Genomic DNA, 18,583 nt, shown 5'->3' on the forward strand with positions numbered 1-18,583 from the left:
ATTCAAGATATGTTGTAATTAGGCCAAAAAATTACAACTGCATTTGTAAGGGAACTTACACGGGTAGACAACCACAAGTTTATGGCCAATACAAGGCAATAAAGCAGACCCTCCCCAGTCCCCAAACTGACCAGGCACAGTTAACAAGGTTACAATTAAAATCCCATTATTAAAAAATGAACATCTAAGATGCCTCATGTTGCGTCCCTGAATGCTAAAGCCAACTGAGAACTTGACAACTATCACACTCTAGCTATGGTTGCCTGATCCTCCTCTCTACCTTGCCATTTTACTTTTGAAATAGCATTACTCATTACTTTCCCCCTTTTTTGGATCCTTTAAAATAGTAAAGGCAGGGGACAATGATCCCATTTTGGCTAAAGACAAAAGCACACACACGCTTGCATTCTTAGACTGATAAAAGACAAGAAAGGCACTCTCACTGTGATGGGAGTGGGTTCAGTTGTAGCCCCATCTCATGGCTGGAGAATGTCCTCCTAATTGTAATTGACACACAAATTATGCAACTGATCTGTGTGAATGCAAAGCTGCCAAAGAACTTAACATTTCGGTTGGGCCCAGACTGGCGTCAACACAGATGCAATCACACAGAGTGAAATATATTAAGCCTTAATTGCTTAATGCAATGGGTCTCCGGGGAAAGCCAGATTAGTTTATGTGAAGGAGGTGGAGGGGAGGGATGGGGAGAAGAGATTTTTTTAAAAACAAAACACCAAACACAACAGGCTCTGAATAAGCCAATTGTCAAAAACGACCCTCCATTCACTTTTCCTCATTAGCCCCATGTTGATGGACTATAAAAATTTTTTTAAAAAAAGAGGGGGGATTTCTTAGACCAAAGAATACCACAGGAATCTGGGAAATAGCAGGATCACCTATCCAGGTCAGAGGAAAGGCTAAAGATTCAGGGAACAGGGGAGAAAAGGGGAGAGATACATTGAGATTGGGCTGTTAAATCTTTTAAGCTCAGGTTTCAGTTTCTAATTTTTTTTCTTTTTTTTTCTTTTTTGGTGCCTCTTCTGATAAGATAAGGGCCAGTGCAATCAAAGAGGAATTTTAGGCTCTTAAGCAAAGCTCCAATGACAAAAGGAGCTGCACAATAGAGTGCTCATGAGTTTTACTGTGGGGAACACCACACAAATCCCATCAAAAACAACAGTGAAATGTTCTGCTTGCACGCTATGGATGGTTACAAAACTGTGGCCGTCAAAAGTGGATGGACACATTCAGACTAACAGCTTAATTAGCCTTGCAAAAAGAAAACTAGCAAAAGGAGAGCCTCTCCCTGATGTGCTAGTTTTCTACATGCAGGTTCTGGAGACAGGAGATGAGGAATTACACGCTGAACATCCCATTTTAAAAAAATATCCCTGCACACAGACAACTAGCACAAGGAGAAGTACTCTCAATGTGCTCGTTCTCAACATGTTGGTGTATTTGAGGTTCTTAATCATGCAGTGTGGCATTTCAACCATCTCCAGTTTACAGTTTGAAAGGGACTACACCACAAAAGACACAGTTTATCAAAGTACTGAATTTTTGGAAAATCAAACACATGGCTTCCAAAGCGCATGGATAACTCCGTCATCATCAGAGTTAGGAATCTCGCCTTATAATTAATTCAACCCTGCAGGCATTTACTTTTGTTGGCAGCCCTCTCTTACATAAATGGCTCAGTTTACCAGACCTCCTCGAACAAGGCCTATGCTGCCCAGTTCCACCCTGTGCAATTGAAAACCCCACCAGGGGCTGTGCACAAGATGTGGGTAAAAAGGAGCACATGACAGCCCAGCTTCAGAGCCAACAACTTTAGAGTGTGTGCAGGAGGCTGGATCCTGACAAAAGGAACTAAACTTGAGCTCCCTCGGAAGGCAATGGAAGCTGAATGAGGATTAATTTGTCCTAATGGTTTCAATGGGGACCTCCGTCTAAGGCGCTTTGCTGTTAGAGCCAATGCACCCATTTTAAAGCCTGTCAAAGAGCTTCAAGGAGGATATTGGTTTCAAATCCAGACTTCTCAATATATGTAGCCTTCCCCATCAAGCAAGATTAGATAGAGCTGCATACTCTCCAGCATTTCACAAGAAAAGTTATTAATGTGGGAGAACATGCAAGCTAGGAGAGACCGCAGCAGTTTGCTTTTGCTTAAGCCCACTGGGAAAGACAAAATTTCATCCCCAACTGTCCTCTCCCTCCACTGAGGAATGTAAACTAGTTTTGCAATTTTGCAATTCAATTCTCAACAACTGAAGTAAGCTAATGACAAAGGGAGAAATGGGAAATGGAGAGAGGAACTGCAACATTTGAAAAACAGCTGTTAAAGCAGGATGGCAGAGGACTAATCAGGATTGTCCTTGCCAAATTGGGACAGTTGAGGGGTATGCAGCCAGAGGAGGATGAAAATGACCCCTGGACCCAACCCAGTGGCCTATCTTTGCCTTAAAGCAAAGATTCCTCTTAGCAAAGGGACCATTGTGTTTCATAACTTTTCTCAAAATAAGGCGTTTGCAGTCTAGGCCATGCTATCCACTGAAGTTTGGTTCCCGGACCTGCTGTGGATACCAAAATCCATGGATCCTCAAGACCCATTAAATACAATGACATACTAATATGGCAAAATCAAGGTTTACTTTCTGAAATTTATATCTTTAAAAATATTTTCAAGCTGTGGATGGTTGAAGCCACAGATAAAGAATCCATGGATATGGAAGGCCAACTGTAAATGCCCTCTTCTTGACCATTTTTGCTGCTCCCATTTGCTGCTGCCAATGTTCACTGACAACACATGGATCTTTTCATTCTTCCCTTTCCTTCAGAGCACTTTGTTCTGCCCCACAGAAAGCCACCACTGTTGCTACAGTTTTGGAGATAGGAACCTTGGTGGTGGCAGACCAATTCTAATAGCAAGGTGAGGGGCTGTACAGATGGACAGTGGGATGCCACCCCTCTTTGCCAGTCACAGCAGCACCAATCCGCTCCCTCTAGGGAACAAAAAGAAGCTGCTCCAAGCAGCTTCCTGGAAGGAAGCACCACAGTGTGCCATCATGATGCCCCTTCTGTGCCGCACCATTTGGGCGCTGCGCACGGTGCGTGCCATCATGGTGTGCACCATATGGATGCATGCCATAATGGCGGCCAGGCAGCGTAGCTAAGGCCTTGGAGCCCTCACCGCTTATACAGGCTGGCACAAAGTGCTGTTCTGTACAGCCCCTGAATCTGCTATTGGCTTGAATGGAGTAGAACCCTCCAGTATTAGGAACTTGCCCATTCTGAATCAAATTATCTGGATTCTTGTTTACTTTTTCAGGTTTGACACCCCCATACCCCATCAACATAGAGATATAAAGACAGACTTTACATTTGACTGGAAGAACACTGAATTTTAGTGGGATTTGATGATGAATGAAGAGGATTTTGTACCATTAGGAGATGGCAGGTCTGAGGCTACGCTGCCTCTAGCTAGCTAAGTTCCTGAATTTGGTTTTCTTTAAAACAACAACAATACCTTGTCTAAATTTATCTATCTTTGTTCATTTGTCCAGCTTCTCTATTTTTGTTTTCTGCCTTCCAAAGCAGAGGTGGGAATTGTGCAGTCTTCCAGAATTGTTGAATTGCAACTCCCAGCAGTCCTAGCCAACATAGCCATTTCTAAGGTATGCTGGGCATTACACTTCAACAGCACAGTGAACTGTACAATTCTCATCCATAATCCAAAGGAATCTATTACTCAAATCCAAGTGCTAGTCCCAACTAGACCAGACCCACCAAATCAGTGGGATTTATATACTTGTGGACTTACTATTCATCAATTTATTCAGTGGATCTACCTTAGGGCAGTATGTTTCCAAGCCAGCATGGTGTGGTGGCTTCAGAATTGGACTAAGAGTCCAGGAGACCAGGGTTTGAATCCCATGATCAGCCACAGAAACCCACTGGGTAACCCTGGACAATTCACACTTTTTCAGCCTTGGAGGAAGGTAATAAAAACCTCCTCTGAAGGAATCTTGTTAGAAAAACCTGAGGATGCAGTCACCATAAATTGGAGTTGATTTGAAGGCACAAAAACATTTTGCTTGAACACGGGCACAAAATAACTGAATTATGTATTTTGAAAAAGAGCAGAGCAGCAGTTGGTTTCTTGAACCCTGCAGCCCTAGGGACCGTCCTGGGTACAACCAGAAACCTGCACATCACCCTGTCAAGCCTAATTTTAATACCTGCTACCACCTCTCACATTCCATCTTATAACTAAAAACAGACTCTGGCTGTATTGACATGGCAGAAATAATGCAGTTTGGCACCACTTTTAGTGCTTTAGCGCTATCCTGTGGGATCCTGGGATTTGTAGATTTATGAGATTTTTAGTCTTCTCTGCCAAAGAATGCTGGTGCCTCACCAAATTACCAGGATTCTGTAGGATGGAGCCATGGCAGTTAAAGCGATGTCAAACTTCATTACTTCTGCAATGCAGATGGGCACTCTGTGACTTCAACACCAGCCAGCTTTCCTCCTCAACCCCTGCTTGCTTTGTTTACCATTTAGCTGGATGAAGAGCTCTGTAGAATCCAACAGCTTGCATAACATTTTGTAGTATTTTGACTTAATTGAAAATATTGCAATGATACAGGAACTAATAGTGAACATAAGCTTCTGTCTCTTCTAGGTGGCAGGCCTCTGGGTTATGGGTTTCCTAAAAGAGGCAACCACTACTCTTCACAAAAGTCTCCTACACTGGCAGACATATTTGCCCTCTGAATTCCTTCCTTTTTTTTTTTACTTTAAGAGCTATTGCTAAATAGATGACTTGTGAAGGAGCAAGAATTTAGGGGAGAGAGAGAAAGAGAAAGAGAAGGCACATTTTGTGTTATTAGAGGATGGTGTAAAGTTCCACAGGATGCTTCTTTCCAATAGAAGTCCCAATGGGTGCTGAGGTTTGTTTTCACAGCTTTCTGAAGCCACAGCCGGGCTTTCATGTTTCCTTTTCAGAAGCTCTGCTCTACTCTTTGTAGCACACAAGTCCTTACCGTGGGGTCTTCTCTGCTCAAGCAATTCCCAAATTCTGCAAAAATGCCAAGTTTCTGTGTGGTTTCTTTCCCAGCTTGAAAATCAACCATTTCTGCTCTGTGCAGCCAACTCTTCTCACACTGGGAGGGAGAAAGGGAAAAACAGAAACTGCCCACTAGAGGTGTTTTGTTTTGTTTTGTTTTGTTTATACCACAGTCTCGTTCCCCTTCCCAGGCTTCATCCAGCCATCACCTCTTTTCTCCCCCCGTTTTACCCTCCCTGAGTTCACCAATCTGTTGGAGCACTTCTGCCAGGTGTGCAGCGTTTTGGCAGACCAGATCCACATGCCTGATGTGATGCCCACAAGCAGGCACATGAAAATCTTGAGCATTTCCACAGCCATGTTAGAGTCATCCGCCGAGTAGCGGAAGATAGTCCAATTGGAGATTTCATAAAAGTAACAAGCAATGACACAGGTAGCTGGGACGGTGTAGAGCACCGAAAAGACCCCAATTTTCACCATGAGCCTCTCCAGCTTGTCTGTTTTGGTCCCGTCCTTCTGAAGGTTGGACCGGATTTTAAATAAAGCCACCAAGCCAGCGGCGATGAAAAGAGTCCCTATCACCAAATAGGTAAAAAGGGGAGCCACGACAAATCCTGTTAGCGCATCCAGGTTCTGGTTTCCGACGTAGCAGAGTCCAGTCAGCTCATCTGCGTCGACTAGCCTCATGATCAAGATGACAATGGTTTTCACCGCTGGGATAGCCCAGGCAGCTATGTGGAAATAGGAGCTGTGCATTTCGATGGCCTCGTGACCCCATTTAAGTCCTGCTGCCAGAAACCAGGTCAGTGTCAGGATCACCCACCAGATGGAGCTCGCCATCCCAAAAAAGTACATCAACAAAAAAATTATAGCACATCCTGTATTCTTGAGGCCCTCCTGGATGAGGACAGGTTCTGCCGCCTCTTCAAAATCGCAGGAAATCCTTTCCCGGCCTACGGTCAGCCGGACAATATAAGCAATGCTATAAATATTGTAGCACATGCTCAGAAATATAATGGGGCGCTCCGGGTAGGAAAAGCGAGAGGAGTCAATGAGAAAGGTCAAGACGGTGAAGGCAGTGGAAATGAAGCACAGACTTGCCCAGACTGCCATCCAGGTGTCGGTGAACGCCTTGGCCGAGCGGCTATAGAGGCCGGCATCATAGCCACACTTGAGCACGCAGTTTAGGCTCCTTTTAACCCAGATATATTGGTCAGAATTAGATCCGATGCTGTGGCACTCCTCTCCAGGATGGAGAGGCACTTTGCTATGGAGGGGAACCTCTTCATCCCCTGGACCTTCCATGCACATGTGGTTGTGGTCATTCTGGGGTGGGAACTTGCTACAGTTCAAGCTTTCTGGCCAGGAGAACCCAAATTCTTTCAGGACAGGCTCACATCGCCTTTTGACAGAGAGACACATGCCGCCACAGGGTCCAATGGGGATGTCGATCTTCTCTGTGCACATGGGAACGTAGACGGAGCAGAGGAAAAACTGGAAGAGACAAGAGGGTAAGAAGGTGTCAGTGGGTCAAAGATATTCACCATGTTCTCTTACCTTGGGCTAAAAAAGTGGAGCTTAGAAAAGTGATTTTTTAAATTAACCTCCCAAGAGATGTAGTTCAAAAATGGAATGTCCTCAGGCTCTGTAAGTCATTAATAGAAAACAATACACAATGACTCAAAACCTAGGCATACATGTTCTCATTTATCTGCTATAGAAAAATAGCAGAGAAAGGTTGCCTTCAAAGCTCTGTACATGTTTGTGTACATGTGTGCATGAAAGCGACACCAAGAGAGAAAGAGTGCATATGTGAAAACAAAAACAGCTATACAGGTCCTGAGAGGCGAAAAGCCCAAAATCTAGTTAGGCAATATTATTATCGGGAATGATCACGAAAAGTCAGCAGGTTTCAAGTTTCACAAAACTCCTCATCAGGCTAACCTGCTGAACACTTTTGCAGAAGTCAAAAGCATGCACACTTCCCTTTATAACATCTTGCTTAGTAAAAGTATTGGCCTCTGCTCATGGACAGTTTTGGCCAGGACTGTAACCTTAACTGACATGCCGCTGTAGTTTACAAAATAAAATAGGACTTTGGTCTTGAAGAACAAATAATGGAGCACTTTTTAAAAAACAAACACAGAAACTCAGAATAGAAAATACAAGAAGGGAAATTCGGTAAAACAGGAAAAGAGTCCCACTCTTTGTTTAATTATGTGAGAGCTGTAATATGTAGCTTCCATCATCCCCAATTCTTTAAGACTTCAAATCTCATAACTGACCAAGAATCAATTTAGATATGAAATAGAATCAAGCTGGTCAAGTTTTTCTAAGGCTGCTGCTACACTGCAGAACTAATGCTGCTTGATACCACTTTAACTATTATGGCTCCATCCTATAGAATCCTGGGATTTGTAGTTTGTTGTAGCATCAGAGCTTTCTGATGGAGAAAGGCTAAATAGTTCACAGAACTACAAATCCTGGGATTCCATAGCATTGTGCCATTAAAGCAGTGCATTAATTCTGCAGTATAGATACAGTGTGGTCTGTGTTGCTTGCTGCAGGAGCCTAAATACCCTAAAGGCACCAGATCCTGTCTCATTTTGGAAGCTAAGCAGGATCAGCCCTGTTTAGTACTTGGATGGGAAACCACCAGTGTATACCAGGGGCTGTAGGCTACATTTCAGAAAAAGGAACTGGCAGAACCACCTCAGGATTCCTTGCAAACGAAAACCCTCTGAAATTCATGGGGTTGCCATAAGTCAACAAGCAAGTTGAAGGCACATGCGCACACACTGCAGATGAGAATATTTGAATTTTCCTCCATGCATGTATGAAATCAATATGGTCAGACACTGGACTGCAACCCTAACCAACATGTTCAATGGTGAGGGATAATGGATTTTGCAGCCAGACATTTAGAAGGTCACATATTACTCAAACTTGGCTTACCCTGTCTTATTCACAATATGCTATTCCTCTGTGTGCATGGAATCATTTTGTCGGGGCATATATGGATCTGAAAATGGGGATTCAGAAATCTAGTGCTGGAAATGTAATCTGAAATGATAGGATCCAGGGAAAGTATATTGCTTGACTGAACTGAATGTACTGTACATACATTCGTGGGGTATTTTTTTCAACTGATTGTAAGAAGAATGTGCTTGACCACAAAGATCAGCATGCTCAAACTGGATCAGTTCTCAATTAATTTTATGCTGGCATGAGAATCAACTGGGATCAGCTAAGAGTCAGAGAGATATAGAGCCATTATTGCTAAATGCATGTTTGATGCCAATGGACTGTGAGGCACATTAAAGGGCTCTCAGACAAACTAGCTCCTGCTATGTTGGAGTCACAGTACAATTGTAGCCTGGATCTGCCCTGGGATCCCATTTGACACTGTTTTAACTGCCAGGGCTCAATGCTATGGAATCCTGGGATTTGTAGTTTGTTGTGGCACCAGAGCTCTGACAGTGAAGGCTGATTATATCACAAAACTACAATTCCCAAAGTTCCATAGCACTAAGCCATGACAGTTAAAGAGGTATTAAACTGCATTAATTCTGCATCTCAGCATATTTACTCAACAGTAAGTCCCCCTATGTTCAATGGCGCTTGCTCCCTGGTTCATGCATTTAGGTTCCCAGAGTTAGTTTTGGGAACACCCAGACCATGGAAATCAGAAGTAACAAGGAGTTCTTTAAAGTTCTGAAACTTCTGTATGAGTAGAAATAAATCTCATTGTCTTATTGCTCCCATTTTACAGATAGAAGTTGAGGTCGAAAGGCAGTGTGGCCCAAGCTCATATGTAAAAAGTTACAGAGCAAAAGTCACATTTGAAGCCAGGTTTCTCAAAGGGAAGCCAAACTTTTCATCTCATAATCAGAAGGAAGCAACAGGCTGGTCTCTTCTGCAAACCACACAAGAAAGCAGCAGCTATTTTTAAAAGATAATCAAACATATAAACATCTACATATTTTAGATGTTGGAAGCAAGAGAACCTCTTTAGGTGAGCAGGAAGGGATGTTTCTGAGATTAACAATTGCTACCTCTGCACTGTAGAAATAATGCTATTTGACATTGCTTTAATTGCTTTGACTCAATGCTATGGAACCTTGGAACTGGAGTTTATTGTGGCACCAGATCTCTCTGGCATAGGCACCTGAATATCTCACCAAACTACAAATCCCATGATTCCACAGCCATGGCAGTTAAAGTGGTATCAAACTGCATTATTTCTGCTTGCAGAGACAGCCAATATTTTTCAGCTCACAAATTACTAATGGTGGGATCGTAAAAATATCTGTGGGCTGGTATCATGTTTAAACCTATTTGCAGGAGCATTTTGAAAAAGTAAAAGAAAAAAAAAGAGAGAATGAATTTATTGGCCTGGGAATTGATCTAAGCATGGGAACGTCTCGGTCGCCTGTTTCTTGAGTACATTCTGTTTTCCTGCTTTCAGAAGCCAAGCTGAAGATTTCTCTCCCTACTGGTGTGAAAATAACTGGCATACTTAAGACATAGCTGTTTCTCATTTTGTTTATGAGCTCCGATTCGGAGCATACTCTCCGGTGTGAGCTGCAGTCCAAATTCCTGAGCTGCCAGAAGGAACATACACTTGGACAGGGAGAACCTGCCAATCTACAACTTAAAAAAAATAAAAATAAAAATCTTCTTTTGGGTTCATGGTGTCAAGCCAACTGCATGTGCAAATTAACCTCAGGAGGGAGGGAAGGGAAGGGAAGGGAAAGGAAAGGAGGCAGCTGCGATTTTTGGAATATGTGTTTTGGCCATACAAGCAACCCCAGGCCCCCCTGGATTGAACTGTTACTGTAACTTGGTTTCTTATCTGTTGATTCACACCCAGTGGAAAAGTTTGCTCCAGGGAAGTGCTTTCTTGTGCATCTGCTTAGCCTTTTGGTTTTACTTTCTTGAGGCTGAGCAAACTGGTGTGGTGGTCATAATGTAACAATAACAAAAACATTACAATATTCTTCGTCATCCTTATCAGTATATTGTTGGTGTGTTTGTTTAACTTTTGTCAACCTTTCGGAGCAGAAGGTGTGGTGGGAAATGTGGCGTACAAATAAACTAGTTATGGTAAATCTGTCATGGGGCTTTCTTGGCAAGTCTCTTCAGAGGGGCTTTACCACTGCCATCCTCTGAGGCTGAGAGTGAGACTTGCCAAAGGTCACCCAGTGGGTTTCGTGGTCAAGCTGGAATTTGAATACTGATCGCCAGAGTCTAGTGTAATGCTCAGACCACTATGCCATGCTTGCTCTTTACATAAACTAATAATCCTTGTTGTGTGCCTTCCAGTCATTTCTAACTATGGAGACCTTAAGGCAACTGTATAGTACAGTTTTCTAAGGCTGAGAGGGTGTGACTTGCACAAGGTCACCCAGTAGGTTTCCATGGCCAAGCAGGGATTCGAATCCAGGATCGTAATGCAATGTTCAAACCACTACGCCATGCTGGCTCATTAAGACTACCACTCCCAAAATCCCCCACCATGTTGCCAGGGATTCTGGGAGTGGTGATCATTCACTAAAGTTACTTTTCTAGGCTTTATTAAGATTGAGTCAAACTGAAACTAGGGAGATCAAGGTTCAAATCCCCATTCTGACACAAAGATCACTGATTTGGGGCCAGTGACATATTCTCAGCCTAAACTCTCTTGCAGGGTTCTTGTTAAAATAAAATAAAATAGATGCAGAGCGCTGTGTACTGAGTGGACTTAAAAGTTCTTGGAAGAAAGCCATGATGTAAATGTAAGCAATTAATCTGTTTAAACATTTATGCATATTTCTAGAACCATTACTTTAACTATTTGAGTTTGGAGTCTTGAATTAACCACTAAGATTGCATCTACATTGTTGAAATAATGCAGTTTGACCCTACTTTAAGTGCTGTAGCTCTTGTAGTTTTGCAAGGTCTTTAGCCTTCACTGCCAAATCCGGGGATTCCATAGGATGGCGCTACAGCACTTAATGTAGTGTCAAACTGCATTATTTCTATAGTGTGTATGAACACCAAGTTATCCAGCTTTTTAAAGAAAACAATACCGCCGTTTAACAGACAAAGTATAAAATCTGTAGAGTGAGGATTTGCAAGGCAAGAAGATAAAGGAAGAGGGAAAGTGGTCAGAAACTTTACTGGCCTCAAACTGCACCTGCCGTTCCCTTTACTTTGGAAAGAAAAAATTGACAATTAAACGGCAAGGCGGCAAGGTATGTATGAGGCATCCAAATGCTTTCTCCACTATTTGCAATCTTCTCTTCCCATCGATAATAAAGACAAAATTAATCCAGGGTCTTATTCTTTCTGTTGCCATAAAATCCTTTGCTAAAGTTCCTTCTGTTTTTGTGCTCTTTTCCTGTCTCCTAAACATCAGCCACTACTTCTTCTGTGCCAGGCAGCGCCAAAGCAGAGCCAGAATGAGAGTTAAGACTGCTTGGTGATTGTGCTGCTTTTTCCTCTATCCTGTACTGGCTGGACTCCTTGAAGGTTTATTGCAATTTTTATCTTGTATTGTATCGTCATTGCAATTGTTGTACACCGCTGTGATCAAATGGAATAGCGGTATATAAATAAATTTTATTATTATTATTATTATTAAGGCACACAGCTATGCTGCCTGGGGGATGATGGGTCTTGTGAGCCAAAAGATATGTTTTCCCCTGAGCTTTGCTCCTGATTTTCACTGCAACAACAGAGGAAAACACAGAACTGTGGCTTGCTGCTGGGGATGCTGAGAGAATCTCCCCTAAAACCAATCGGAGGAGAGGGTGTATGTAATGTGTGCAAATCAAACTCTAGAAAGGAGGAAGATACCAGATATCTAAGGCAAGCTTTCACTGAAGAGTGAAATGCTTTGCCACAGTACTCCGTTGTGGTACCGATTTGGCACCTGTGGCTCTGTGACAGTGTGGACTAAAACCAGTGGTGGACTTAACCAGCCCATTGTCATCAATATTCCTGCTTTATAGCTCACAATGTCCTTAATTTTGCTATTCAGGCCTCAGGGCCTTATCTTTTGCAAAACACAACCCAAACTAACATGCAGCCTGTAACATTATTAACCCATTAACTAGAATGCTGTAGTCTTGCAATGTGTCTACCCTTCTGTGATGGGAGATATAACATGTATATATAGGGTTTGATTCTCCACTTGGCCATGAAAACCCACTGGGTGACCTTGGATGAGTCAAGGTCTCTCAGCACCAGAAAACCCTGTGATAGGGTTGGCATAAGTTGGAAACAACTTGAAGTCACACAGCAACAACAATCACAATGTGTTCTGAGGATTTGCTTTGCCGATATGCACCAAATGGCAAAAAGGCAAAGCATCTTAAGTATACATTGCTGTTTTACATTTGCCATAGTATGTGTGGGAGCTTTGCAGAGTTGGAGGGGTTCAATCTCAGGGAGAAGGATAAGAACATCTGTCTAGGGAAACCATACACCCCCAATCTGCATGGCAGTAATCTTTCCTTATGGGAAAGATGCCAGAAAATATACCTTTTAAGGACTACAGCTCCCAGAATTCCCTAGCTAGCATACCTATACTGTTAGAGAGACCTACTCATTAGAAATGACAACATTTCACAGCAACATTTCACAGCAACCATGGTTGCACTATCAGGAATAAACCCTACAAATAGAAAAGCTGCCACAGTTTGTGAATAAATTTTAATTCTCGCTCACTGCCTGGCACAAACTGATAGGAGGTGGTAACTGACGTCCAAAAATGTAACAATCTCATGCTCTGGATGTGTATGTATCCACAACTGGGCAGAGACTTAAATCGCTGCAGTGCTATGGAGGGCTATGGGCTACCTGCTCCCTTGAGATTCCATGGTGCTCAACGTCTTTCCTTTTCAAAACTACTGGGAGTGAATACTGTTGGGAATATCTGAAAAGTTATAACAGCTAAATGCAAGTTCCCAAATACAGACAAGGGGCCACACTCCAAACAGGGCACTGCTGGAGGCAAAGAAGAAAAAGAGATTCACAAGCGGGCTGCATCTGCACTGCAGAAATAATGCAGTTTGACACTGCTTTTGCTGCCATGGCTATGGAATCCTGGGATTTATAGTTTGTTGTGGAACCAGAGCTGAGAAGGCTGAACATCTCACAAAACTACCAGTCAGTCTTCTGTAGCATGGAGCCATGGCTGTTAAAGCGGTGTCAAATAGGATTATTTCTGCAGTGCAGATGCCTGGGTGAGAAAAAGAGAGAAAGCAGGAAACTAAATATAAAGAAAAAGAAAAAGAAGTGGCATAATGCCATGAAACAGCGCAAAACCAAACAAACCATGATCTCTCAGACTCTGATTCTTATTTGGGCTCCAAATCTGCAGCTTGAATGTGAAAGGAAGTGTGTCTGGGCTTTCCATTTCTTTCCCATTCTTTCTTTCTCTCTCTCTCTCTCTCTCCACACAATGTGCCAGCTTCAGATTCCGACACACCTGATCCCCCCAAAGCCTTCTGTCTGGAAACACCCAGAAGCAGATTAGGCTCTCCTCCGCTCCCATGGCCACATTTTGAAAGCCTGGGGAACAACTCACTCTTTCTTCATCCCCACTGGCAACCAGCCAGCATGGCTGGGTTACACAGGGTGTTACAAGATCATCCAGGGCACTCAGATCAGGGTGGGTGGAGGGTCCGGGTGTCCCCACACCTCCTTTCAACATTCCCTTTGCTTGCTGGAGTATGTGTGAAATGGCAAGAGACAAGTACCTTGAAGCATGTGTAGAAGGCTTACCCAGACTAACCCAACACAACCTCAGCCTGCTTTCCCAGCTTATTGTTGTTGCATGCCTCCAAGTCATTTCCGACTTATGGTGAGCCTATCATAGGGTTTTCTTGGCCTAGTTTCTTCAGAGGGGCTTTGCCATTACCTTCCTCTGAGGCCGGGAGAGTGTGACTTGCCCAAGGTCAGCTGGAAAGTTTCACAGCTGGGCCGGGATTTGGACCTTAGACTCCAGAGTTCTAGTCCAATGCTCAAACCACTACAGCATGCTGGCTCTTTAAATAAACTACTAATATGACTAGTAATATGACTTAAGAGTTTGGAAACATTCCCATTTTAAAAGGCTTTGTTGTCGTGTGCCTTCCAATCACTTATGGAAATCCTAAGGTGCCCATATACATTGGTTTTTCTGAGGCCGAGAGGGTGTGACTTGCTCAAGGTCACTCAATAGGTTTCCATGGCCAAACAGAGATTCGAACCCTGGTCTCCAGAGTTGTAATAGCTCTCCTGCTTTTCCAGCAATGAGGATTATTCCAAATTAAGACTCCCAGGTCCAGAGGGAGCAAGATTTCCAAGCAACCTTGAACCCCAGCCAGTATTTAATTCATGAGAAGAGACAGAGATTTCAACCTTGCCTGGATCGTTCAGCCCCTGGCTCCACACTGATTACTGCTTAGCAATGGAGAAAGGCCCTCTGCACATGCTCCAGGTATCCCTTTTTAACTTCATGAAAGCACAGTGACAAAGAAGTTTCAATGGGGCTTACTTCTGAGTAAACAGGCTCAGGCTTGCACCTTCCACCTGTGACTCAGCTCTGAGCGCTGGAAACCTCAGCTTTCCTGTTGTCTTAAAGCCAAACCTAGGCACAGCCAAAAACAAAACAAAACCCAAAACCGCATGGAGAACTCTTCTCTTTGTGAGGTTGCCTCCCATGTTAAATCCTATCAAGTGGAATGGGATCAGGAGTGGGGCCTTCCAAACCAAATGGTACTGAGAAAGAGAGAGGTGTCAAGGGGCCCTGGGGCTGGTGTCATATGCCTTTAAGTTGCTTCCGACTTCTGGCGGCCCTAAAGCAACCCTAGAACAATGTACAGCAGATTGGGGTTGGATAGGATGGCCCCTGGGGCACTCTTTGAACACAATGATTCTAAATCAGTTTCTCAGAGAGACCCAAGGCAATCTTGTTGTAGTTGTTGCATGCCTTCAAGTCCTTTCCGACTTCTGGACACCTCTCCTGGGGTTTTCTTGGCAAGATTTGTTCTTGCTTTCTCTTGAGGCTGAGCAGGTTTCCATAATCCATTGGAAATTTATCCATTTGGGATTTAGGAAGAACACAACCTACATATATTTAGGAAGAACACAACCTTGCCTGCCACAAATTTTGAATGTCCCTTTCTTGCAGTTTGGAAACCCTGACCCTGCTACATGGGGTTTTCTTAGCAAGATCTGTTCAGAGAGGGGTTTCTCTGGCCATCCTCTGAGGCTGAAAGTGTGTGACTTTGTCCAAGAGAGCCAGCATGGTGTGGTGGTTGGAACATTGTTAAGATTAGGCACACGTACATAGTTTTACTACGGTGTGGCGTAGTGGTTTATGTATTGGACTACAAGTCTGGAGCAGGATTCAAATCCCTGCTCAGACATGGAAACTCACTGGGTGACCCTGGGCAAGCAGTCACACTCTCTCAGCCTCCAAGGATGGTCATGGCAAAACACACACACACACACACACACACACACACACACACACACAGAGCCCTCTTCTGAAGAAACTTGCCAAGAAAACCCCATGATAGATTTGCCTTTGGCTAGTCAGAAGTTGGAAATGACTTGAAGGCACACAACCACAACCAATTAAATACAACAGCAAATACAATTAAATACAATAGCATTAAATACAATAGCATTAAATACAAAAGCATAGCAAACTGGTGTCCCTTCTATAAAAGGGCAAAATCAAAGTTTGCTTTGGGAAGTCTTCGTGGGTTTTGGGATCCACAGGAGGGGATCCTGGAACCAAACGCTTGAGGTTACCAAGGGTTCCTTGCACTTGGGTTCAGAGTGGCCAGATAGTCCTCAGAGCAAAAACGGACAAGGTACTACAAAATAGAAGACCTTCCCAAAAAATGGAGGGTGTCTTCAAAGCAAAGCTCTAGACCAGCAATTCCCAAACTTTGGTCCTCCCAGTGTCAAGCCAGGTGTCCCCATCCTATATATTTCTATGCATCTGTTCACTATACATTTTTGGTGCAGCCTAGAATCACATTGTCTTTTTTAGCTGCCGCATCGCACTGTTGCCTCATGTTCAACTTTTGGTCTACTAGGACTCCTAGATCCCTTTCTCATGTACTCTTGTCAAGCCAAGTCTTCCCCATCCTATATCTATACATTTATATGCATCTGTAGGCTATATTCCTATTGAGGTAGCCTAGAATCTCATTGAGAGCCAGCCAGTGTGGTGGAGCAGTTTGAGTGTTGGGTTTGGGCACTTGGACATCAGAGTTTGAATCCCGGTTCAGCCATGGAAACCCACTGGGTGTCCTTGGGCAAGTCCCACTCTCTCAGCTTCAGAGGAAGCCAATGGCAAACCTCCTCCAAACAAACTTCGCCAAGAAAACTCCATGATAGGTTTGCCTTAGGGCCACCATAAGTCAGAAACAACTTGGAGGCACACAGCAACAAAGAACTGCATTGGCTTTTTAAGTGGCAGCCTCACACTACATGTTCAACTTGTGGTAGAATTCAAAGATATAGCCATGTTTTTAGTCTGTAGAATCAGTCTGTAGAGAGATCTTGTAGCACCTTTGAGACTAACTGACAGAAACAAGTGGGCAGCATGAGTTTTCCTAGACTTCTACCAAAGCTCAGGCTGCCCACTTCTTTCTTTCTTGTGGTCCTGCTGAGACCCTTTCAGACATACTGTTGTCAAGCCAGGTCTCCCCTATCTTATTGCTTTGCATTTGCACGCACCTGTGCACTATACTTTTATTGAGGCAGCCTGGAATCGCACTGGCCTTTTGAGCTGCTGCATCACTCTGCATGCTCAACACCTTTCAGTTAGTCTCAAAGGTGCTACTCACAAGACCTCTCTATACACTGAAGCATGAGCTCTCCTAGACTTCTACTGAGGCTTATACTTGTCAACTTCTTTCTGTTCAACTTGTGGTCTACTAGGACTCCTAGAACCCTTTCACAGGTGCTGCTGTCAAGCCAGGTCTCCCCCATCCTAACTCTGTAGGCACCTGTCCACTACAGTACTTCTATCGAGGCAGCCTAGAATTGCATTGGCCTTTTGATCCGCTGCATCACACACACCCACACCGCCTGTCCAACTTGTGGTCTGCTAGGACTCCCAGATCCCACATGGGATCCTTTCAGTCAGTGGTGCTACAAGAGCTCTTCCTATATGTGAGCGTTCCTAGACTTCTACCAAGGATCATGTTGCCAACTTTCGTTCTTTCTGTTCAATCTGTGCTCCTACTTGGACTTCCAGATCCCTTCCCCATGGGATCCTTTCAATCAGTCTCAAAGGTGCTACGAGATCCCATTATTATTATTATTATTATTATCATCATCATCATCATCATCATCATTTATTTAGAGACCTCTGTAAAGTTTGCCCAGTGCTTTACATAGTAAGAGTCAAACCTGTGCGCCTGCTAGGATTCCCATATCGATCCCTTCCCCATGGGATCCTTCCAGTCAGTCTCAAAGGTGCCACAAGATCTCTCTCTCTATACCCTGAAAGCAAGGAAGTGGGCAGCCTGAGCTCTCCTAGACTTCTACCAAGGCTCAGGTTGCCAACTTTCTTTCTCCCAGCCAGTCTCAAAGGTGCTGCAAGATCTCTCTCTCTCTCTCTCTCTCTCTCTCTCTCTCTCTCTCTCCGAGGCTTGTGCCAAGGCTGGGGCTGCCCAGCTTCCTTGCCTGCTGCAAGGACGGGGGCACCGACCTGGAGCTGGCTGGAGCAGCCGTACTGGATGAGCGGCGTGAAGGTGGTGAGCTGGAGTTCGGCGTCGGCCTGGAGGTCGTGCCCGACCAGGTTGGGCATCTTGGTGACGTTGTAGCCCAGGCTCTGGCACATGGGGATGCGGATCGGGTCGCAGCGGCGCTCCTCGTCCTCCCCGAAGCCCTGGGCCAGCCGGCAGCCCAGCAGAGCCAGTAGCAGCAGCCCCGGCACCAGCGCCAGGGCCATCGCAGCCCCGCAGCCCCGGCTCCAGCCCCGGCTCCAGCCAGCCAGGCAGCAGCAGGAGGAGGAGGAGGCCGAGGCAGAGGAGGCAGGCAGCGGCAGCAGCAGCAGCAGCAAGAGGAGGAGGAGGAGGAGGGAGAGAGCGGCCCGCCCCGCACCCTCCAGACCGAGCCCTCCGTCTGGGGAAAGCCCTGCAGAGGGAGAGAGAGGGAGGGAGGAGGCAGGCGGGGCTGGAGGCAGAGGCCTCCCGGGGGACTCCTGGGGTCACCCCCCTGACCCCCCCCACCTCCAGGTTCACCCCAGGCAGAAAAGCCTTAGTCGGGGTTTTTTGTACAGTACTAATCGCAGGTCCCTTCCATACCCTGAATGTCATGCCAAGGGTCCCAGGAACTAAAACTAAAGCACAGCACTGGCCCATAGAGAAACCATCCTGGCCCATAGGGAACCATGGGGATTGCTTGTCCGTAGAACGATGGCAAGTATTCCCCCATGATTCTCTATGGGCAAGTATTCCTCAATGATTCTCTATGGGCAAGTATTCCCCCATGATGGCAAGTTGCCCCCATGAGTCT

The 18,583-nt window shown here is 44.7% G+C and overlaps 1 protein-coding gene across 1 annotated transcript; it reads right to left on the reverse strand.

Moving 5' to 3' along the window:
• Positions 1 to 647: 647 nt before the first annotated feature.
• On the reverse strand, positions 648 to 18,083 carry FZD4 (frizzled class receptor 4). The gene is made up of 2 exons (XM_042458013.1): positions 17,775 to 18,083; positions 648 to 6,562 (listed from the first exon to the last, which is right to left on the reverse strand). Exons 1-2 carry the CDS (start codon positions 18,015 to 18,017, stop codon positions 5,231 to 5,233), a joined length of 1,575 nt encoding a protein of 524 aa, XP_042313947.1. The 5' UTR covers positions 18,018 to 18,083; the 3' UTR covers positions 648 to 5,230.
• Positions 18,084 to 18,583: the final 500 nt, after the last annotated feature.

Source organism: Sceloporus undulatus, chromosome 3 (genome assembly GCF_019175285.1).
Source record: "Sceloporus undulatus isolate JIND9_A2432 ecotype Alabama chromosome 3, SceUnd_v1.1, whole genome shotgun sequence".
NCBI classification, from domain to species: Eukaryota; Metazoa; Chordata; class Lepidosauria; order Squamata; family Phrynosomatidae; genus Sceloporus; species Sceloporus undulatus.